The sequence below is a fragment of the Palaemon carinicauda genome, chromosome 18, assembly GCF_036898095.1.
Source record: "Palaemon carinicauda isolate YSFRI2023 chromosome 18, ASM3689809v2, whole genome shotgun sequence".
In the NCBI taxonomy this organism is placed as follows: Eukaryota; Metazoa; Arthropoda; class Malacostraca; order Decapoda; family Palaemonidae; genus Palaemon; species Palaemon carinicauda.
In genome coordinates, this window is record NC_090742.1 from 80,398,452 (window position 1) to 80,422,476 (window position 24,025).

A 24,025-nucleotide genomic window follows, 5' to 3' on the forward strand; every position below is an offset into this window, starting at 1 on the left:
CTTTGGATCCTCAGATAGCCAACAAAGTCCTGACTTTGTGGGGTTCCCCGACGGTGGACCTGTTCGCGACAGCCTTGAATTTCAAGCTGCCTCTGTACTGCTCCCCAGTCCCGGACCCCAAGGCTCTCTGGCAAGATGCTTTCCAACAGCGGTAGGACAACATCGACGTGTACGCCTTCCCACCGTTCTGTCTGATGAGAAGGGTGCTCAACAGGACCAGACTATCGGTCAACCTGTCTATGACCCTGATCGCTCTGCTATGGCATCACGCGGAATGGTTCCCGGACCTTCTGCAACTCCTGACGGAACTTCCGAGAGAACTTCCCCCACGACACGAGCTACTCAGACAGCCACATTGCAACATAATCCACAAAGCCGTAGCCTCGCTTCGGCTTCACGCCTGGAGACTATCCAGCGTCTCCTCACGGAGCGAGGCTTTTCGCAACAGGTTGCGAAGAGAATGTCTGGTCACCTGCGAAAGTCCTCCGCGGGAGTCTACCAGGCGAAGTGGTGAGTCTTCTGTGGTTGGTGTCGTGGACATTTCTTCCTCTCTAGAACTCTCTTTACTCATACGTAGCTATGAGCTTACCTGCCCTCAGTCGGAAGTGAGACCTCCTCCATGGAACGTGGTTCGGGTTCTCGGCTCTGAAGAGACCTCCCTTCGAACCATTACGCCAGGCCTCTGATCGCCACCTGACTTGGAAGACGGCTTTCCTACTCGCGTTGGCCTCTGCCAAACGAGTTAGTGAACTTCATGGTCTCTCATACGACATCGCCCATTCAAGGGGATGGGGGAGATAACGTTCAGGTTCGTCCCTGAGTTTGTTGCTAAGACTCAGAACCCTGGAGTGCCGGACCCACGGTTCGATTCCTTCAGGGTCACGAGTCTCCGTTCTGTAACAAGTGACCCAGACCATCTGCTATTATGCCCAGTGAGGAGTCTGAGGCGTTACTTGAAGAGGACAGCTACAGTTCGTCCCCGTGTGCAAGCATTGTTTGTAAGCACAGGAAGGACGAAGAGGAGGGTCACCAAGAACACCATCTCGGCTTGGATTCGAAGGGTTATCCATCACGCCTTGAATCGTGACCCTCCTCCGTCATGTCGCCCTAGGGCACACGACGTCAGGGGCTTCGCTACATCCTTGGCCTTTAAGAGAAACTTCTCTGTGACGCAGGTGCTACAAGCTGGTGTCTGGAAGCGTCAAACGACCTTCACAGCCCACTACCTGCAGGACGTGACCCACAGGAGCCTCGATACCTTTTCTATCGGCCCCGTGGTGGCTGCACAACAGCTGGTCTAACCTCAGGCTCCTTAGTGGACAAGTAGCAGAAGGTTGAGGGTATTGTTACCCGGTCTTAGTCTGCGTGAAAGAAAGAGTATGGACTTATTTCTTCATTCTCCCCTCTCTTGGGGAAAGCAGCATCCTGGTCTCTGCATAGCTGACCTCAACCTCTGCAGGTAAACCATGCTCCCTTGTGCTCCTAGTATTAAGTTAATACTGTCGCGTCCCCCATACCCTGACGAGGTGGTATTGGGAGCATCCTAGCCTAGGATTCCATCTAAAGGACTCCAGGTCAACTTCCTAGGATGAGTCACACTCATCCTCCACACACAAACTTATGTAGGCCACACGTTCCTTGCGGAGCAAGGAACTTGTGAGATGCAGGGACTCCTTTTCTCGAGCGCTACTCACTCGGATTCTGAGTCCCTTGGTAAAGCCAAAGCCAGTAAGGGTGGGGACTTTCCACCCTTCCTAAGGGGTAAGTCACCCAATGTAAATAGCGTGGTTTGTATTTTGGTTATGGAACAAATGACAAATTCGGAGATAATTTGTATTTTTCCTAACCATACAAACCTTAGCTATTTACACATATACAGTATGCCCGCCAGCCCTGTCCCCCAAGACAAGTCCTACCTTTAAGTGAAGTGAGACAATTCACCGGTGTGTGGGGGGGAGGGGTAGCAAGCTACCCCTTCCCCTACCCCCTTGCTAACTAGCGCGGGGGTAGTTAACCCTCGTTAAAAATCTATTGGCTCGTCATTTTCAGCTACGCCGAAAGTAAACCCAATGTAAATAGCTAAGGTTTGTATGGTTAGGAAAAATACAAATTATCTCCGAATTTGTCATGTTTGATGTTAAGGAATTACAGTAGTTTGCACTATATTCAGTGTTACATGGAGATGATTTTTATAGATTTGAATTTATAATGGAAGAGAATTATCATGGCACTACAGGTAAAAGTCTTTCCCATAGTTTTGGAAATATGATTCAGGGATTAGCTTTGAAGTTTTATTTTTTATTTTTCTTATAGTTAATTTTTACTTGAACAGTAATTCATTAGTTATGTTACCCATTTAAAGAAAAGTAGATGTAAGTAAATATAAAGTGTTTGAAAACAGGCTTTTCATATGTAAAGCTTGAATTAGTTTTCTTTCTATTGAAAGTTATGGTTCCATTAACAGGAAATAAGCTATTGGTTAATTTTTGCATCTACAGTAATTAAAAGGTATTGTAAATTGTGATGAAAACTGTTTCATAATTAGAAGTTAAAAGTGTATATGTTCTTCACTGTTTATTGTCTTTTTCATAAGGAGTGTATACTAATAAGTACCTCTTTTTTTTTTCTTTTTTTTTTCTTTTTTACAGGGGAATCCATGTACACACCCCATAATAATACTTCGTGATGTAGCCTACACACATATGAGAAGCCTATTAGAATTTATGTATGCTGGAGAAGTTAATATTTCTCAAGTCCAGCTGGGTGCCTTTCTACATACTGCAGAGGCTCTCAAAATCCGAGGCCTGGCTGAATCATCAGATGATCGTAAAGACCAGGTAAGGCAAATACATTTGTGTTTTCCTGAGACTGAAGTCCCTTATTCCAAAGTACAATTGTGTTTCCGGTAGTGGTATTGTTGCTTGTGAACTGCCCTAACTATTTTATGCAAACTGCTAGACATTGTAAAACTATCATGCCTTGTTACATCTTTAAAAGGATAAAAGACTTGTTACCTAATACAAATAGAGTTACACTCTTAAGAGATATAAGAATCATTATCCAATATGAATTGAATTGCCCTCTTTTTAAAAGGGTCAGAGGCTCGATTCCTAACGCAAATTGGATTACCCTCTTCAAAGTGATCTGACTTTACTTAATACAAATTAAATTACCCCTCAAAAAGCATCCCTATGTTGTCACTAATACAAACTTTTCAATATTTTTTACCGTATCCAATAGATTTAACATTTCAGCTGTAAAGAATGTCAAAGAAAATATATTATTTTTTATTATTTTCATACAAAAATCAGCTTGAAGTAAAGAGCAACTTAACATGGGATGTGACTGTACATTGAATGTAATAAGACCTCAGTGCAATTTGATGCACAAGTTCTTGGTTGCCAGCTTCTGCCATTTGATTTGTTTGAAGCTCTTAGTTCAAGAGGCTATGGATTTTGTTCCCTTCATTTACAATTACCTAATATGTGTTATGCATTTTGTCAAGTTGTGTTCCTCACGGTTCTGATCTCCATTAATCTTTACAAGACTTGACAAATCATGATCTTTCCAATAAGCTTTTCAGGGATGTTTATTTTGGTTGTCAGGTCTGGGAAGGTCATCACTTGGCTCATTTATAAGATCTATCTGGCTTTAGTAAGGCTGTACTGTAGATTGCTTCATATTGCAGGCTTATAAAAATAATGATGAAAATTAATTGGACAAACTAATATATTTTTCACTTATCGTTCATCACTGTGTGTATCTTCAGTACTTGTATTGTAAAGGGATAACTTTACTGAACTTCATTTACATTAAATGTCGTTCCTCTGGAAAATAATTGACCGTGCAGTGTAATGAGGAATGGCTGTAATTTCTTATATCGCATACCAACCGAAAAGAAATTGAAACATGTCATATTTGGACAGAAATAGGGAGGCCTCCCCAGAGAACAACTCGGTGCAATAATCTTTCATGCTGTATTGGTATTAAGCCAGTAGTCTTTCCTACCTCCTACACCCTTTGTTGCTGATGCCCTGTGCATTATACTGAAGATTATAAAATATAAATTTAGAAATGAATATTGAAAAATTTTCTCAAAGTAATGAAGTCATTTTCTCAAAGTAATGAAGTTAGTGGTCACAATGGTCAGTATGTAGAAATTCTGGTTTTATATGCACAAACCAAACCACCATTTTTACCTATAAAGAACCTATTAAATGGTATATTTTTATATCTGGCTACAGATCAGACTAATCAGCATAAAGATAAAGTTTGGAAATATCTTTGTTACCTAAAATGGGTATTTTATGGGTCAGCGAGAGCATTGTGTTGCCAAACAATCGTCACTGTGAAAGCCTCCAACAGCCCCAAGAAATATGGAGAGTATTGATTCAAAACACATCCTTAAACATCTGCTTCAATCTTTGCACCTCTCTTCATTTCTTGAAGATTCCTATATTATTCTTTGTTGTAGTTTATCTATTTCATAGTATACCATCTTTATTATTAATCCTCCTCCATAAGGAAATTTAAACATGGAAGTGTCGTAATAGCTTCTTTGCTCCTTGCAAACTGACCATTTTTTTTTCTTGAGTCTTTTCATGATATGACTGATGACAGTACTGCAATACTGTATATATAAATTGAGTTGAAAGAGGTTAAAAGTGCCTTAAAGTAGATGAAAAGGACATGAACTTCAGGATTATATGTAATAACAAGTGACTTAATAAATTGTAATGGTGTAAAAATGTAAAAGGAAATGCAATATTGTGGAAGTAGCAGAAGAATAAGACTTCTTTAGGTAGCTATGAAAATGTTAGAAATAGTGCTTTGAGTAAAAGCTTAGAGAAGTTACAGAAATTGAAAACTTCATTCCAGAAAGATTAACAACAACAGGGTTAATGTGGCAGTTATCTGAGGAGGACTATGCAAAAGAGAAAGGAATTGTACAGCATATTTGTAAATCTTGAAAGGTATTTAGTAGAGTAGCAAGACAAGTAATGGAATGGGCATTATGAAGTTACAGATTACCACAAAGACTAAAGTTAGTGATTTTACTCTACCGTAATACTACCATTAGAGTGAAGGTATGGGAAGGGGCATCAGAAGACTGAAACAGAATTTGAGAGTCCATCAAGAATCGGTGCCAAACCCTTTGCAGTTTATCATAATAAGCATTGGAGGAAGCTAGGAAAGGGAACCCTCTAAGATACTGTATACAAAAGAGTTGGTGGTAATGTTCAAAAGGTGGAAGAGAGGAATGTCAAAGAAAGAACTAAAAGTCAACGTAAGCAGAAAAAAGCTAATGATAACTGTAAAGTAAGTAAAGGAAAGTAATGGAATCAGGAAAGTGAAATGTGTAACGGTGAATTCTCTTTTGTGTACTAAATGTAACAGATGGAGTCACAATGTGCTCTGAATTACAAAATCTTTATGGATTAAATGGTTTTAGAAGACTGAAATCTATATAAAAAACAATGGGGAAGATTAAATAATTGTAAATTAGGGAAGATTAAAGAATATGAAACCCCGTTATGATGGAAGAGCCGGTCTTTGAGGAGACAGAGCATCTCTAGAAGGTAGGAACCCTCTTGCTATCTGGGAGATACACTAGACTGCATAGCAGGAGTTTAGAAAGTTATAGGAAAGAGGTTGGTAGCAGGTTTGATGAAATTAATAGGGTACTAGTCTACTCCAAGGGTAATTGAAAATGTCCAATTAGTAGAGAGCAAAGTTTTGGGGTGGTATGTACTAGAGTGCTTGTGCTTTTTTGAACTGTAGAAACACAGTCACTGTTAAAGAAAATTGAAGATAATGTGAAAAGGTGTTCACTAAGAATGTTAAGATTCATAGATGGGAATATGGTGGGGAGATGATAATTTTAATCAGGATGAAAAATGAAGTAGTGGATGAAGATCTACTTCTTATGGAAGTTCAGGAAGAAAGCATGCAGGACATAGAAAAGGAAAGAGAACTCATTTCACGTCTAACCCTGTAAAAGGAGCTGACACAACGTGGTGAATGATGAAATGATGATTGGGAAAAGCTATTTTAATGTCTTTATTAGCAATGTTCTTAACCTCATGAAAACTTTGAATGCAGTTCAGTTCAGGATGAAGAACAGTATTAGAATCATCTTCTTCTTCTCCTTTGTCTGCATCTTTTCCCACTTTTATGTGGGGTCGATGTTTCTGGCCAGCGTTCTCCATCTACCTCTGTCCCACAGAGGTAGATGGAGAACGCTGGCCAGGAACATCGACCCCACATAAAAGTGCCAAAAGATTTATTTTCTTAATTTTGTACCCTTACCAAGTGTACTTACACTTTGGTAATCTAAGCTCGCCTTTTTGTTTTACAAATCAAGATTTTCTGTGGTTGTGTTTTTCTGCAGGAATGTAACTTAAGAAGTCAAGTTGCTAGTGATTTTTAAGGTATTGAAAACTTGTTTATCCATTGTTCTCATCTCATAGCGTGTTTCTTTTTAATCTAGTGCGATATATTTGAGTTTGCTCCTTGAAAAAGTTGCAATGTACGATAAATGGATGACGATTGCTTCAACTTTTAACTTGTATAAGTGTAATTGTCAAATTGACAAGAGGTTTGGTTACATTAAAACTCAGTCTAACCTATACCATTTTGTGGAATTTGATGTCAGGTCAATATAATATTCTAGCTATTGCCCTTTTCCTTGATTTGTTTAGAGAATAAACTATGTGCTGAATGTAGTCTAGATATAAATACAAGCCATTTTGATGCTAGAACATCACATCTGTTTAAAGAAACCTCCACCAAGTAACATCCATCTACTCTTATTTGTGTATTTGGGTTATACAGCCCAGGAATTGGGCCTTTGAAGTTTTTACTCTAAAATCTAGTTAAATGGCAATAACTAGGATAACATACTTTACTGATATTAATTCCAAACAATGGGCTAAGTTAGACTCTTTTTTAATGTAACCAAACCTCTTATCAATTTGACTAAAAATTGAAAAAAATAAATAATTGAAAATTGATACTGTACAGATAGAATTAGGAAAGAATTTTTTTCAAATTGTCTGATCCTTGAAGAGTGATTATTCATGTGTGATTAGAAATGATCTACTTAACTGTACTTCATTTGAATTTTGGTATTGAACAGTAATGTTTATATTGTACCTAGTATGACTTGTATTGAAATCTAAATTTCATGATAACTTTGTCTTGTAATTTATGTAAAATGGTTTCGTTTTTCTTTTTCAAAGTGAGCTAAATAGTATATCCATATCAGTAATTTTTGTAAACGTGGTTATCTTTTTCTTTTTCAGGGTGGACTAAATAGTATATCCCCTTTGTCAGCACTCAAGTCTTCACTTAGTGGTCTTGGAAATATAGCATTGGGTGGCTTAAATGCACCCAATTTATTAGAGAGACCTTTGGTACCTCAGCTTTTATCACACCACCCAGACAAACCACCAGGGAATCCTTTAACAGTCCCGCATCATTTACCACCCCACTTGGTGCCCCCTCCATTATCTTTGGCCAGTGGCACCCTTCCGACGACCTCTCATGGTATATCCGGGGGCCCTCCTAACAGCACAAGCAGCAGCATTAGTGGAAGCACCAGCTGTAATGTGACTGGTGTCCATCCAGGTCCACTCCCCCTTACTACGGTGAGCCAAACCAGCGAGCGCCCGTCCCGCTTAGAAGCACCAGAGCGCTCCCCCTCCCCACCACCTCCCTTGCCACCCAGTAAAAGGCTAAGACTAGAAAGAAAAAGCCCTTTAGACCCTACCCCAGACAAGAACAACCACCGTGAATCTAACGGAACTACCTCCTCCACAGTTACAACCACCACAGCCACCATCCACGCTGAGGATATCGCCCCTACTGTACCTAAGGTTAGTATAGGTTGGTTTTGTTTGTTGACGAACCTCTGTTGGGCGTAAGTTGCTTCCAAAACTCCATAGCAATTTTCTGGGTCGTGTTTTAAAAGTGCTTAGCAGAAATCTTTGCTAAAGTTAAAAAGTAAAAGCTTAAGTGTCATTAATACTGTATAGTAGTGTTTTTTTTTTTTTTTTTTTTTTTTTTTTTTTTTTATAAATACGTGTGAATATACAGTATGTGTACATCTACATACCAATTTTACAGAAGTCAGGCTTTTAACTATCCAGTGATAACCAAAACAATTGTTAAGGGCAAATTATTCAAGATTTTGTTTACTGATTTTAACTACTGTGTATGAATTTATTTGGCCATACATTTTCTACCTATAGGACTATTTATTCTATACTTTTTTTTTTTTATAGCTATTTCCAGGAAAATGATTATAATTTCTGTATTCGGAACTCAAGAAAAGGGTACTTTAGATAACCACTAAAGGCAGATTTTCATGTTTAGATACTTATTCAGAAGTTGAGCTATGCTATTGATCATGTAAAGGGGAGGTGTTTCTGTTATTCAAGCTTCCAAATTAATTAGTTATATATATTATATATACTGTTTACACAATCTCTGGGGCTTCAGTTGCATTTATTCAAATTAAAATTACAGTACTGTATTTACTTTTTTGCAACTACAGTAGTTCTTGGCAAACAGTTTTAATTTTTATAGAAGGGAATACTGTTGTGGAAAATAATGCATAAGAGTCCTATAAAAATTTCAGTAAGTAGAATGAAAGTATTATTTATATATAAATGCTAAGGTTGTCAGTAGAGTCTTAGCTTTTTCAATATTAAACTTAGCCGGTGATTATATAAGCTGCAACTCTGTTGCTCGACAGAAAACTCTACGTTCAAAATACGCCAGCGATCGCTATGCAGGTAGGGGGTGTACATTAACAGCGCCATCTGTCTAGCAGGTACTCAGTACTCAATGTAAACACAGAACCAATTTTCTCTCTGTCGGGCTACCGGCAAGACCTACTAATACGCTGTTACTAACTGGATTTGTTTTCACAACTATTTGGTGAAGTACACTATTCTAGTTTTGAGCTTTCGCTATGCAGGTGTTTTATCTTCATCTCAAAACTTGAACTCGTTTTGGATAGATTTAATTAGGGTGACAAAGAGAGTATGGACTCTCTTTCACTTTTAAATGGCCGACCCTTCCCTTAGACGGAAGTGTGTTTAGGTTTTTAGTAATTTTGCTTAACACGTTATAGATCTATATATTTTATATCTCTCCGCCTTTATTAGGCCTCTTCGATTAACTTTCCATTTATTATAAACATATAAAGATAATTTTTATGTTTTGTTTATATGCGACCTTTCCTGATAGTAGGCGGTCCTAACTTGGAACCGAAGTTAATCAACGTTGAGCCCGTTATATCGTATTTAGCCTTTAAAGAATTTAAAACTTTTTAAATTTAATGTTTTATGAAAGAATTTCTTTGATAGTCTTCGTACTGTTTTCAAAGATGAACTAACGTTTAGTTTTTTTAGACTACGCAGTTGTTGACGTTCAGGACGTTCAACATGCGCTCTATCGTTACGATAGAGAGAGAGTGTATCACGGTTTCACTTTGCAGTAAGAGTAAATCGATTCTGACGTTTTGTTCATTCTTTCTTAGCTTTAATGTTTTAAATTCTAAATTAAAGGAACTTTTTATTGGAAAACCTTTCAGTTTTTTTTTTTCCTTTAGTCAAATAACATGTTTTTTTGACGATATATAATTGGGCTCTTCTCTTAGGTGCGAAATCAAGAGAGAAAGAGAGAGAGAGATAGAGACGGAGGGAGAGAGAGGAGAGAAAACGTTCCGTTCAAGCGGGTAACGTTGTTCTCGTGTTACTCTCGTCCCTAGTCGCTGTACGGGGAAGAAGGTAAAACGTTTCTAGGGTTTTATTCTTGTCCCCAGGCTATGTGCGGTGAGAGATTGTAAACGTAGTTTATTTGAACTAGTGTTTAGTCTCTTTCCCAGCCACTGATTTTTTTTTTTATCTTTATATATGTTTTCTGTTTTTTGCTAGTATTAATGAGCTGCATTATACGACTGATTTCGCAATTACTACCTTTTAATGAGGGTAGAATTGCGTGTTTCAGGTAGAAATCAGTAAAAGTTTCGATTTCAGTGAAATAAGTGCAAAACAGAAAATCGAAGTGATAAAGTGATATGCGCAAAGTGTTACAGTGTTGCGTCTGAGGGTTCGTCTGTTCGTGCCTGTCGTTCACCTAGTCCGGGACCTCTTGCAAGCTCCCAAGCCCAGGGGAGAAGTAATGTCGAACGACTTATGGGTTCGTCAGGCCTTGATCAACGAACAGACGTTTCCCTCCGTGGTTTCGGGCGTATCTACCCAAGATCGCCCCACCCACACAAAGACGAGAGAGCCCATTTATTTCTCGTCTGTGGAAGAGGTTTCTCGTAAGAAACCATGGACCAAGGTCTCGCAGCTTATTAAGCGCAAGTCGGTCCCTTCCGCGCAAGTCCAACGGCCCAGTTGTAGCCACTGGGTCAGTTCGGACTCGCTGCAGTCTTCCGACGACTGCTCACCTCCTAAGAGAGGCAAAGCGGTACCGCATCAGGCAGTCACACCGTCTGTTGCCGCACCTGCTCCTGTAGACCCTAAGTGGTCTTTGCTGCAGACCTTGCAGTCTCAGTTAACGTCATTGATGCGGGACTTTCGTGCGGAGAAGGTTGACACTGCACCAACCTCTAGCCTACAACCAACTACGGTTGTGCGTCCTGTGGACGCTGAGGCGACCTTCTGCCGCACTCCAGCTGAGAGAGTCCCGCCACCCATGCGTTCCAGTGTACCCTGCCAGCCGCATGTTGACGTTCAGTAACGCACGGAACCTTCCGTTGACGTTCGCGAGGTACAACAACAGTCTAAGTTGTTTTGTTTTGACGCGGTGCGTCAACCTCCGCATTCTAGAGTTGTTTTGACTGCTCAGTATAGACAGTCAAAGCAGTCTCGAGTGAACACTATGTCCTCACGCACCTGTTGTGGTTGACAGTTCAGTTGTTGACAGTTCACAGACTGTCAAGCAGTTACATGACGTTGCCTTCTGGTCTGCTACTAATGCACCAGTGAGAGACTCACTGAGGTAACCTAGCTTTTATCGGACAAGGTTCCTGTAGATGAGAAAGTGCTGTTCTCCCTCCTACTGATATTCCCTTGAGGACTCTGTCATTTGGAGAGGAGCCTTAAGCTGCTTAGCCTCCTATGGACTTTAATTAAATCATGATGATTTTTTAAGGATCTTCGTCCGGATCTTGTAACTGCTGCTCCTCGTTCGCCTAAACGTCAGAACTTACACTAGGCCTAGCTACTTCGAAGCCGTTGTTTTTAAGCTAGTGCTCTCTCGCTCTCCTAGAGAGCGTTACGTTGGCTAGGCGACTGGTTTTTGCACCAGGAGGAGTTTTAGGGATACAGCCTTTGATTTCCCTTCTTTTAAACTGGCTTATAGAGCGAGAGTCTGATAGGACACGAGAGAAGTTCTCGGCTTGGGAGTTCATGCCTCTTCCCAGTTAGACTTCTCAATTCTGGTAGACTCGCCCTGGCGCCTAGCCAGGAGACGCTCCAAGTTGTTTACAGGTCAACTTCTCAACTTTTGTCGAGCCTTTGAAGTTTTGCTGTACTATTATGTCACACATAACAAGGCTTTCAGGGATGGTAAATGGTTCCGCCTCAGTCGCTAACCCCGTCTGTTGCCACACCTGCTCCCGTAGACCCTAATGGGCTTTGCTGCAAGACATGCAGTCCAAGCTTGCGTCCTTGATAGAGGACTTAAATGCGGAGAAGAACCTTCTGGCCAACAACCTTCCAACCGGTTGGTTGTGCGCCCTGTTGACGCTGAGGTAACCTACTCGCGTCTGCCAGTTGAGGTGGTTCCTCCTTCTGGCCAACAACCTTCCAACCGGTCGGTTGTGCGCCCTGTTGACGCTGAGGTAACCTACTCGCGTCTGCCAGTTGAGGTGGTTCCTCCACCGATGCGACCCAGTGTGGGTTGCCAGTCGCACGTTGACGTTAAGCGACGCTCGGAGGTGGTTGTTGACGTTCAGGACGTTCAACAACCAGCAGAGGTGACTTGTTGTGACGCAGTGCGTCAACCTCAGCAACCCGGTAGGGTGTTGACTGCACAACCCAGTCAGTCTAGACAGTTTCGGGTTGACGCTGTACTTCCTCGCGCACCCATGGTTGTTGACAGTTCACAGACTGTGCAGCAGTTCCATGATATTGCGTCCGGCTCTGTCGCGCATCCACCAGTGCGACCGGATTCAGCGAGTCAGACGTTGCCCACTCCGTTGCCGTTTCCTCATCAGTTTCGGATGAGGAACCCTCTGATGAGGACGTTGCTGAACAAGACGATCAGCCCCCAGCCCTGCTATCCATCCAGAAGATGCTGAAGAAGGAACGCTGCCCAGTCAGGCTGTGGATGAGTCTGGTAGGGACACTGTCATCCGTGGATCAATTTGTGTCACTAGGAAGACTACACCTCCGTCCTCTTCTATACCATCTAGCTTTTCACTGGAAAAAGGACAAGACGCTAGAAGCGGTCTCGATCCCGGTTTCCGGAAAGATAAAGTCTTGTCTGACTTGGTGAAAGGACTATATCAACCTTAGAGAGGGTCTTCCCCTGACTGTTCAGACTCCCAACCACGTTCTCTTCTCGGACGCATCGGACGTAGGCTGGAGTGCGACATTAGACGGTCGGGAATGCTCGGGATTATGGAACTCGAGTCAAAGGACAATGCATTTCAACTGCAAGGAGCTACTGGCAGTAAGTCTGACCTGGAAAAGCTTCAGGTCTCTCCTTCAAGGCAAAGTGGTGGAGGTGAACTCGGACAACACCACGGCTTTGGCGTACATCTCCAAGCAAGGAGGGACCTACTCTCTGACATTGTACGAGATCGCAAGGGACCTCCTCACCTGGTCAAAAGGTCTAGACATATCACTAGTAACGAGGTTCATCCAAGGCAACTTGAATGTCATGGCAGATTGTCTCAGTCGGAAGGCACAAATAATTCCAACAGAATGGACCCTCCACAAGGATGTATGCAAGAGACTTTGGGCCACCTGGGGCCAGCCAACCATAGATCTCTTCGCAACCTCGATGACCAAGAGGCTCCCAATATTTTGCTCACCAATCCCGGACCCAGCAGCAGTTCATATAGATGCCTTTCTACTAGATTGGTTACATCTAGATCTATATGCATTCCCTCCGTTCAAGATTGTCAACAAGGTACTGCAGAAGTTCGCCTCTCACGAAGGGACAAGGTTGACGCTAGTTGCTTCCCTCTGGCCCGCGAGAGAATGGTTCACCGAGGTACTTCGATGGCTAGTAGACGTTCCCAGAACACTTCCCCTAAGGGTGGACCTTCTACGTCAGCCACGCGTAAAGAAGGTACACCAAGGCCTCCACGCTCTTCGTCTGACTGCCTTCAGACTTTCGAAAGACTCGAGAGCTAGAGGCTTTTCGAAGGAGGCAGCCAGAGCGATTGCTAGAGCAAGGAGAACATCCACACTTAGAGTCTACCAATCGAAGTGGGAAATCTTCCGAAACTGGTGCAAGACAGTATCCGTATCCTCGACCAGTACCTCTGTAACTCAAATAGCTGACTTCCTCTTATATCTGAGGAAAGAACGATCTCTTTCAGCTCCCACTATCAAGGGTTACAGAAGCATGTTGGCATCAGTCTTCTGTCACAGAGGCTTAGATCTTTCCAACAATAAAGATCTACAGGACCTCCTTAAGTCTTTTGAGACCACGAAGGAGCGTCGTTTGGTTACACCTGGTTGGAATTTAGACGTGGTACTAAGATTCCTTATGTCAGACAGGTTCGAACCGCTACAATCAGCCTCCCTGAAAGATCTCACCTTAAAGACTCTTTTCCTGGTATGCTTAGCCACAGCTAAAAGAGTCAGTGAGATTCATGCCTTCAGCAAGAACATCGGATTCTCATCCGAAACGGCTACATGTTCTACAACTTGGTTTTCTAGCCAAACACGAGCTGCCTTCTCGGCCTTGGCCAATATCGTTCGATATTCCAAACTTATCGTATGGTTGGAAATGAACTAGAAAGAGTCTTATGTCCTGTAAGAGCTCTTAAGTTCTATTTAAAAACCTTTACGAGGCCCGTCTGAAGCTTTATGGTGTTCAGTTAAGAAACCATCTTTGCCTATGTCAAAGAATGCTTTATCCTATTTTATCAGACTGTTAATACGAGAAGCTCATTCCCATCTGAATGAGGAAGACCAAGCTTTGCTGAAGGTAAGGACACACGAAGTTAGAGCTGTCGCAACTTCCGTGGCCTTTAAACAAAATAGATCTCTGCAAAGTATAATCGACGCAACCTATTGGAAAAGCAAGTCAGTGTTCGCGTCTTTTTATCTTAAGAATGTCCAGTCTCTTTACGAGAACTGCTACACTCTGGGACCATTCGTAGCAACGAGTGCAGTAGTGGGTGAGGGCTCAACCACTACAATTCCCTAATTCCATAACCTTTTTAATCTTTCTCTTGAAATGTTTTATTATTGTTTTTGGGTTGTCCGGAAGGCTAAGAAGCCTTTCGCATCCTACTTGATTTGGCGGGTGGTCAAAGTCATTTCTTGAGAAGCGCCTAGATTAGAGGTTTTGATGAGGTCCTGTTGTATGGGTTGCAACCCTTGATACTTCAGATCCTAGGGGTCGCTCAGCATCCTAAGAGGATCGCGAGGCTCCGTAAGGAAGACGTACTTAAAAAGGCAGAGTAATTGTTCAAGTCGACTTCCTTACCAGGTACTTATTTATTTTATGTTTGTTATTTTGAATAACTGCTAAAATGAAATACAAAATACTTAGCTCATAATAATGTAAACAAGTAATGCTGGTCTCTACCCACCCCCCTGGGTGTGAATCAGCTTATATAATCACCGGCTAAGTTTAATATTGAAAAATGTTATTTTTATTAATAAAATAAATTTTTGAATATACTTACCCGGTGATTATATATTAAAGGACCCTCCCTTCCTCCCCAATAGAGACCCAATGGACCGAGGAGAAAATTGGTTCTGTGTTTACATTGAGTACTGAGTACCTGCTAGACAGATGGCGCTGTTGATGTACACCCCCTACCTGCATAGCGATCGCTGGCGTATTTTGAACGTAGAGTTTTCTGTCGAGCAACAGAGTTGCAGCTTATATAATCACCGGGTAAGTATATTCAAAAATTTATTTTATTAATAAAAATAACATTTTGTGAGGTTTTGTCATGCTTGTTAATATAGATGCTATATATGGAATACTGTATACAGATACATATTTTTATCTAATTTAAAGTTTTATTCTAGTTGATTACCCATTCCATGTATTTTGAATTTGTCAGTGTTTCAACAAAATGAAGCCAGTAAATATTAAATTGAAATTCAACAAGTGAAGTAATGGTTTTCGTTTGGATATTGTCAGTACATACTGTATCTTTTTTTTTTTTTTTTTAATCAAAAGATTTAGCTTTTTAATCACCTTTAGTTTGAACCTTTTATGCCTGTTGCCTCCTCAATTAATTCAGTGGATAATGTGGCTATTTCTGGATCTGTTATGCAGTTGTAGTTAACATGTCAGTTATCAGTTATACAGTATATTCCAATACCTAGTCAATGTTTGTATTGACTATCAATTGTCAAGATTTGAAGCCAAGGGATATTTTCCTAATTCTGACTACCTTAGTCCATCTCGTCAGCAAGTTTCATCTTTAATTGTAATATGAAAATTTTTTGCTCCCCTGGTGCAGTATGTGCACGTATGTTCTTAAAAATTATTGCCCACCAGGAAATTGTATCCTTGATAAAATCATGAAATTAAGGTAGCAATTCTCATGTGGCTGTTGTAGGTCAGCTGTCTCCTAAGTTTGTCAGTACACTGTTGCCTTGGAGATTAAGCATAATTCATTCAAAAATTGTGATCAAACTCTACAAATGCATATTTCCAATGAGTGAATTGAAATAGCGTTAATTGCTTCCCAAGCAAAGTATGATCCTATTATGATTAATTTTCACAGTTTACAATATTAATACAATACATAAGCAAATCAGAAAAAGAAAAGGTTACAGTTTATAGAATAAATGAATTATTATGGAATAAATGAATATAGAGCTTCACTTTACGTGTGGTAAGGAGAGTGGATTTCTTTGATGGAAGGTTGAGAGGGTGGCAGGAGGAAGGCGTTAGTGTAGCTTCGAAGAAGACTGTCCTCGATAAGCAGGTTGGATAACTGATCATCTTGGGTTCTTTTTCTTTTGTGCCATTTTATTGGCACTAAACATTATTCACTTGAAGGGGTTACTGAAAGGTGATCAGAGAGGCTTTGTCTTAAAAGGGTTCTGAAATTGCTTGATCCATGATTATTAAAATTACTTGCTCTACTGGCCTACTACCTTATCTGGATGATATTTTTCCAAAACATATTTCTCAGTAGCTGCTTTGTCTGAACTGACAGCTTTCCCATATCTTACAATACTTTAAATGACACTTCTCTATTTACATTTATCAAACAAGCCTTCGTTAACTGTAAAATATTCACTAAAATTTGCATTATAACTTATCCATTGGTTGATTTTAGAGAATTTCAAAATGTATTTGATTTTTACGTATGATTGTCACTGGAGGAATTGTCCTCCAACTGTTGTACGGTAATATCCCAATTGATAGCTATTTCTCAACCTCCTCAATGGTCGTTTTTTCCCTTTTTAGATAGTTGAAACTCCCTTTAGCATTTGCTGCTTTAATTGCTTTATTTTTGAAGATCGTACAAATTGTTGGTCATGCCGACGCCTCTTCTGCCTTTCCAATTATTTTCTTTCTTAGCTGATCTTAAAGTCTTCCTTTTTTGGTTATCACTACCACTATCTTTTTTAGGAGCCATTTTGTATGGATAATTAAATTGAAATTTTAACAAAACAATATTTTGTGAGTTTAAATTAGGTAGGAGCTGCTCGTAAACTGAGTCAGTCATCTTTGACTCTAATGCATCTTTCTCCTTAGTGTTTCAAGTCTTACATGTTCTTTCAAGTTGTTTGAACTCCAAATTTACATTCATTCTCTGAAGCAAAAAAATTCTTGAAAATTTTGTTTGAATAATAGTTCTAGGCATTTGATTTCAGAGGTATTTACTGTAATACTTTAGCGTTTTGCAGGAATTTCCCTGTTTGAATTTAAATTTGTTCCAACACGAAGTACTTACCTCGAACTACTTTCTTAGGAGTATCTGGGATTTCTTCCCATCCGACCAGATGGCGGAGTGATACGCGCACAGAGACGACCCGGGGTCAGAGAGCATGCTTGCTCAGGTCTCGCTCTCCAGTAAGTTTCCGGTCGCGTCGGCGTTAACACCCCGACGCTCTCTTTTAACCCAGTGCGACCCTTTGTGTCCCCGATCCATTTGTGTGTTACGCGGTTCCCACGTGGTCCCTTTGTGTGTTTCCCTATCCTTTCCCTCTGTGTTCCTGTGTCTCGTGGTGTATTACTAGTGCGTTATGGAGCATCCCCGTCGTTGCCCTGGGCCTGTGGCCGGAAAATCGTGTGGCGCTTTCCTCTCTAAGCCCGAAGTTGACCCGCACTCCCCTATGTTCGTCGTGTAGGGGTAGTGTGTGTTCCCCTACAGCCACGTGTCCGGAGTGCGAGTCCTGGAATGAAGTGCAGTGGGTGCGGTACGGCACTAAGAAGAAGGCCTCTCGACGGTCCCCTAGGAAGTTCAGCGTCTCTTTGCCCCTCTCTTCGCCCGGCGTCCCGTCGGACAGAGTCTCTCTGCCGTCTTCCCCTACCCAGAGTATGGGTCGAGGTAAGTCTGTTGCGGGGAAGCGGCCTGTGGCCCTTCCCCAGGCGTCTGATTTACCTAACAGTGGGATTATGTCTTCGGTCCAGGCAAGTGGGGGACGGAGCCCTGGTGAAAGCAGGTCCCGCCTCTTCGGACGATCCGATGTGGGGTAAAACGGCGGCAGTCTCTTCTCCCGCCTCTTGGGCATGTTTTTCAGGTGCATCAGCAGCCGAGGGTGCCGCCGAGAAGGACAACTCGCCTCCGAAGACGCCCTTCAGATCGCCCCCGAGGACAGAAGAATAGTTTGAGTCCTGGTTCCCCAGCGAGGAGCTCCCCCTTTCCCCTCCAACGCCTTCAGCTACGTTCCCGGCGGACTTCATGGAGCCTTTGTCGCCGGCCGAACCCCATGCAGAACCACCAGCACCGCGGCAAGATTCAGGTCCTCCAACGAGGTCCTACAGGTCTTTGGGCTCCTCGGTCGAGGCCTACTCCTACTTGTCGAAAGACGGAGCCCCGAGAGACCATAGGAGACGACGAGATAGGTCCCGCAGGAGAAGATCTCGATTGCGCTCCCATTCACGCTCTCGCCACGGGAGGAGACTTTCCAGATCCAACAGGAGGAAGTTCAGGAGAAGTCTTTCGCCGGAGGAGGAATGGGTGCGAGTCTCCAATCCCCGTAGCCAACTCCTGGGGGTTGCAGCAGTCGCGGGCACCTCGGGATGGCGGCCCAGTTCCCGCTCACCGGTAGACTTTGTCGACGAAAGAAAGTATGATCGACGGAGGGACTCGTCTCATCAGGCACCAAGGGACAGGCATAAGTCCGCGAAGATTCCGACTCCACCCGCCCAGCGGGGAGAGTCGCCCCTTCGGTCTGGCTGCCGCGTCCTGGCCTCAAGATCTTTGATGAGTCGTCCAGAATGGGAGAAACACCTTTCCTCGACGGGCAAGCCCGCAGATCCATGGTCCACCGGAAGAAGAGATAGAACCAGGACGGAGGCCTCCGTTCCAGCGGCGATGCCCGTCTTACTGCCTGAAGCGAGGGAACTGGACCACTCCAGGAGGATGCCGCCTCCCTGTACGGCTCCCCCTATCGGAGGTCCTTCGTCACGAGAACTGGGGCCCCCAAGGGGGAAGGTAGAAGACTGGGAAGAAGGTTCACCAGCAGAGGTTTCCGCATACAGGAGGGTGATAGGCCTCATCCGACGGCACCATAGGCTGGACGAACCGGAGCCCTCTACTGACGAGGTCTGGCTCTCGAGCCTCAACAGGTTGGTGGATGCGCCTGTACAGCAGAGGCCCTCGCTAGCCCTCCCTTTGGCAATGGATGTGAAGCTGGGATTGGTGCACGTTAGCAAGGTCGTGGCCAACCATGCTGAAGCCCCCAAGAACCACAGCGCATCTAGACTTCTCCAGGGCCTGAAGGTCCCGGTTCTACCTCCCGGAAGGACACCGCGCGGGGGCCTGCGCAGTAGAACCAGCAGTCACCATCTCGGGACAGGGTGCAGCAGAGGAGAGGGCTACAACGGCACCGGTTTGTTTCTCCCCCGCGGAGACTGCCATGATGGAGGAGCTGTCTAGGGACTTGATCCATGTGTCATCGTGGCTGGATTGGTGGGCCTCCACGCTGGTAGGATTCCAGTCCGCGCATGACCTCGCAATTCCGGAAAATCAGGCCTTGCTGAAGGAGTTGATTAGCTCAGGAGGTAAGGCCCTGAAGTTCCTTTCCCATCAGTCAATAACACAAACCGCCAACTGGATTCTGAGGAAGAGAGAGACAGTGCTCAGCAGGCTTGTAAGGAGGCTCCCCGACAGGGAAGAGAGGTCCCTGAGGAGCCTTCCACTGTGGGACGAGTCGGTTTTCCCCCTCAAGGAAGTGGAAGAGACGGTGGAGAGGGTGAGGAAACTAAAGGGTGTGGCAGAACCCATGCCCCCGCCAGTAAGAAGACCTACCCATAGAAGAGCTCTGTCTGACGTCTCTCTCCCTCCTCGTGCCTCACCTAACCAGCCCAGGAGAGACGCCCCTACTACATCCTGGCAGCAACCTTCGCAGCCCTCCCGTAGGGGAACGTTGGCTGAGCAGTCAGCATTCAGGCCCTCCTATTCAGCCGCCAGAAGAGGTCGTTCGGGTCGCGCCTCTCGAAGGAGATAGGGAGAGAGGCCCCCTACTCGTGCCGAAGCTTCAGGTGGGGGATGCTTCAAACATTCTTGGCAAGCATGGCGGGACCACGGATTGGACCTGTGGACCGTGACAGTCCTGAAAGAAGGGTACAGGTTGCCCTTCCTGGTGGACCCCCCACCTCTGATACCAGATCTACAGGCGGAATGGTTGGCACCGAAGGACCCCTTGAGAAGGAACATATTTTACATGGCTTTACAGATCAGAATGAACCTCTACAATTTCTTAGCTTATCATGATCAAATTATTTACAGATTTGCTTACAATTACATATTTAATTTCACTTATATTGAACAGATTGGCATGAATTGATGTCCCTTATCATATGAACTTTTTGTACATAACTCACAAATAACTCAAACGTTAAGCGTATTGCTAATTTTTTTTCTATGATAGCCAACCTTTTGTGTTGTAGAAAAGCCTTTTTTGTATTAATGAGACATCATTTTTATTCCTTTTTAAAATTCTATAGGGTAAACTTTACACTTGACACCAATTGAAATATATTGACAGGCTAATTTTACAAAATTCTAACTGAAAGAAATAACTAAATTGCCTCCAGAGTTATTCAATGACACACACTTAGGCATTTTTTCACTAAGATGATGAACAAATGATGCTTTTTTTAATCCAGTAGTAGGTGATCATAGTGATAAATGAAAGTTCTTAGCATTATCATTGATTTTTTAAGTAATAGATCTCAAAAGAGTTGTTGAGGGACACCATAGTGAGTACTGTATAGGAATGTGATATCTAGTGTTCCAATGGGTAGTGTTCTTGGCCCATTACTTTTCATACTATATACACATGACATGTGGTTTGGCCTAGAAAACAAGCTTGTTGCATATGCAGATGATGCTACTCTCTTTGCGTCAATTCCATCCCCTGAATATAGATCTGGGGTAGCTGAATCCCTTAATAGAGATCTAGCTAAAATTAGTGCATGGTGCAAATTATGGGGTATGAAGTTGAATCCTAACAAAACTCAAAGTATGATTGTAAGTAGGTCAAGGACAGTGGCTCCTCAACATCCAGATCTCTGTATTGATAATGTTTCTTAAACTTTGTATGACTTTTAAAATTTTAGGTGTGATTCTCGACAGCAAATTTACTTTTGAGAAACACATTAGGTCTGTGACTTCTTCAATTGCACAAAAAATGGGCGTATTGAGAAAGTCTTTCAAGATTTTCGGTGATCCCTCTATTCTGAAGTGTTTTAATTCTTTCACTCTACCTTGTTTTGAGTATTGTTCTCCTGTTTGGTCGTCAGCTGCTGATTTTCATCTTAATTTGTTTGACAGAAACTTACGGTCTATTAAATTTCTTATTCCTGCTTTAGATATCAATCTTTGGCACCGTCATTCAGTTAGTTCATTATGTATGTTGCATAATAAGATTTTTCATAATTCTGACCATCCTTTACATTCAGATCTTCCTGGACAATTCCATCCAGTTCGTAATACTAGGTAGGCAGTTAATTCTAATAGCCAGGCCTTCTCCATCATGAGGCTCAATACTACACAGTAGTCTAGAAGTTTTACTCCAGCTGTGACCAATTTGTGGAATGATCTTCCTAATTGGGTAGTTGAATCAGTAGAACTTCAAAAGTTCAAAGTTGCAGTAAATGTTTTTATGTAGAACAGGCTGACATAAGTCTTTTTTTATAGTTTATATATGACATATCTGTTTTGACGTTGTTACTGTTTTTAAAATGAGTTATGTTAATTTGTTCTCATTTACTTATTTCCTTACTTCCTTTCCTCACTGGGCTATTTTTCCCCGTTGAAGCCCTTGGGCTCATAGCATCTTGACTAGGGTTATAGCTTGGCTAGTAATAATAGTAATAATAATAATAATAATATGTACTTAACAATCTAGTCTTTCTTGCGTGCAGCAAAACAAAGCTTTACTTTATAGTCATGCAGTCCAACTAGCATGCAAGTATGAAGTCTCAATGACTTATTATCTTCTCTGTAGACCATTAGATTGAGAAACATGGACAGTGCAAATACAGTTTATATAAAGATTCTTTTATTATCATGAAGAGTGCCATGGAGTCTCTCAATTTTTTGTTTAAGCTGTAAAGAGAAACCTAATTAGCTGAAACCAGCAAATGGGAGAAGAGTATAACTGGGAAGAAGTTTTTAAAGTTCTTTTGTGTATCGCAAGAAAACTTACCACTTGTTATAAAGTAATTATGGATTTTGTTATGGCCATAGGTTGTTTGAAAAGGAATAGAATATGATGGTGGTGGGTTTGAGGTGTTAGTTAAGATAAAAGATTTGGAAAGATTCTTCCTCTGTCATTAACAATGCAGGGTTCCCGTTCCAGACACTGATGAATGCTCCGGTTTCCAACCAGATATATCTGATGAAAAAAATAGATCGAAATTTTTTCGCATCCACAGCCTACAGTTTAAGAGGGAAATATTTGTATTCAAGTGTCCCTCAGGGGAGGGTGTGTACATTTGCTAAAACATGTCCAGAATTTCCAGAAACCCCTTGCCCTCTTTTCAACAATCTATCAATTGGATGTTCTTATTGAGCCTTTGCCCAATTGGTCATATTGTTTGAAAAGGAGGATGAGATAGCAAGGGACATGCAAGAGGAATAGGTATTTTCACAGTTATAGACAAAAACAAAGCTTTTTGTCTTCTGCTTTACACACAAAAGAAGCATCTGCAGCTCTTCTGCACCAATAGAGGAAAGATGGTCATTGAAGAAAATGAGTGCCTATTATTTCATTTTTCTCTTGAGCAAAATTCCTCTTTAGATTAAAAAATTGTGGTCTATACCATTTCTGAAATGGAAATTTTTTTTGGCTATCATAGTCTGAAGATATTGGGTTGAGCTCAATGTTATTGACCATGAAGTGTTTCTCTGCTCATTTCAAGGGTGTGTGGTGCTTTAGTCTTAGAGCAATTAAGTAAGATACTTTATGATCTATTGGCTCTCATATGGGTGTTGACCACAAGACTAATTGTTTCCCTTCTCATGAAATGCAACTGTAGGTGATTCTCACTATTTGACTGAAGTAATTATTTTGTTGCTTCAAGGATTTAGGTCGTCCTTTATTAATTTACCCATACGAAGCTACTCCTTATTTGTTGTGAAACCTCTTAATGGTATATGTTACTTGGAGAAATAAATAGCCCCTCAGTATTAGTTGCTTATCTCACTCTTGTTATAACAAGCAGCATCTGCTGTGTCTTCCCTCTATAAAATAGAAAAGCTACTTTTCTGGGAGCAAAGTGAAAGAATTTGATAAGGTGCAACATTGAAATATTAAGATTCATGGTTGACGTATGGACTATAGGTCATATTACAAGTAGGGATAGGTAGAAGGACGTGTCAAAAAGCTGGAAAAAGGTTGAAAACTTTTAACAAGATGGTTTAGACATGATTAGAACAGTTGAAAACCAGTATATTTTGGATTGGCTGGACGAAGTCCAGCAGGAAGGACCAGGAAATCGTGGGAAAAGGAAACTTATGAAGATATGGCTCTGATCGGAGTACCGTATAGGACAGAGAGAGAGAGAACTGTTTCAAGTCTAACCCTATAAAGGGATAAGCTGGCATGAAATAGTTTGATGATAATTAATGAATTTTATGGCTAAAAAGGGTCGGATTCAACCTTTTACCTTGTATACTGTATTAGGATAAGGGTTAGGTGTTATACTCCAGGTTCATTTCATGTCAGAGGAATATGGTTGCCATTGATCTGCAATTCTGACATTGTGTCATTAGCTTTTCATAAAATATTACTGTATGTGACTTTATCACTATTTCATATGGAATTGTAGTTGTTAAGATCATTAAGAATTCTGATTGAAATGTTGCAATGAATATGAAGACCAGATGTTGGTGATTTTTTACTGATTCTATTAGGGCTGAAGTTGTTAATGCCTATGCTTAGTCTTTATGTATGGATGTTTTTTTTTTAATAAGGATTATCCTTTTAAAAACTCATTAATATGTAATTTTTCACGATGACCCTTGATAGCCTCTCCATGGCGCAGAACACTTTTCCAGATCCCACAATTCAATCTTAAGAAGTAGCCATAATAACTGTTAACTGATAAATAATCCAATCATCTGCTGTTTCTGTTTGTATTGCAATTGTAGAAAAGGGACATTTGTATA

At 41.7% G+C, this 24,025-nt stretch overlaps 1 protein-coding gene across 8 annotated transcripts in view; it reads left to right on the forward strand.

Annotated features, from left to right (window-relative positions):
* LOC137657908 (protein abrupt-like) overlaps window positions 1-24,025 on the forward strand; it is a 417,288-nt gene that overhangs the window by 135,732 nt on the left and 257,531 nt on the right. For all 8 annotated transcript variants that reach the window (XM_068392551.1, XM_068392554.1, XM_068392552.1 and 5 more), the window contains 2 exons: window positions 2,649-2,837; window positions 7,305-7,877. In XM_068392551.1, coding sequence (XP_068248652.1) covers window positions 2,649-2,837; window positions 7,305-7,877 — 762 coding nt within the window. The remainder of the gene's footprint in view (window positions 1-2,648; window positions 2,838-7,304; window positions 7,878-24,025) is intronic.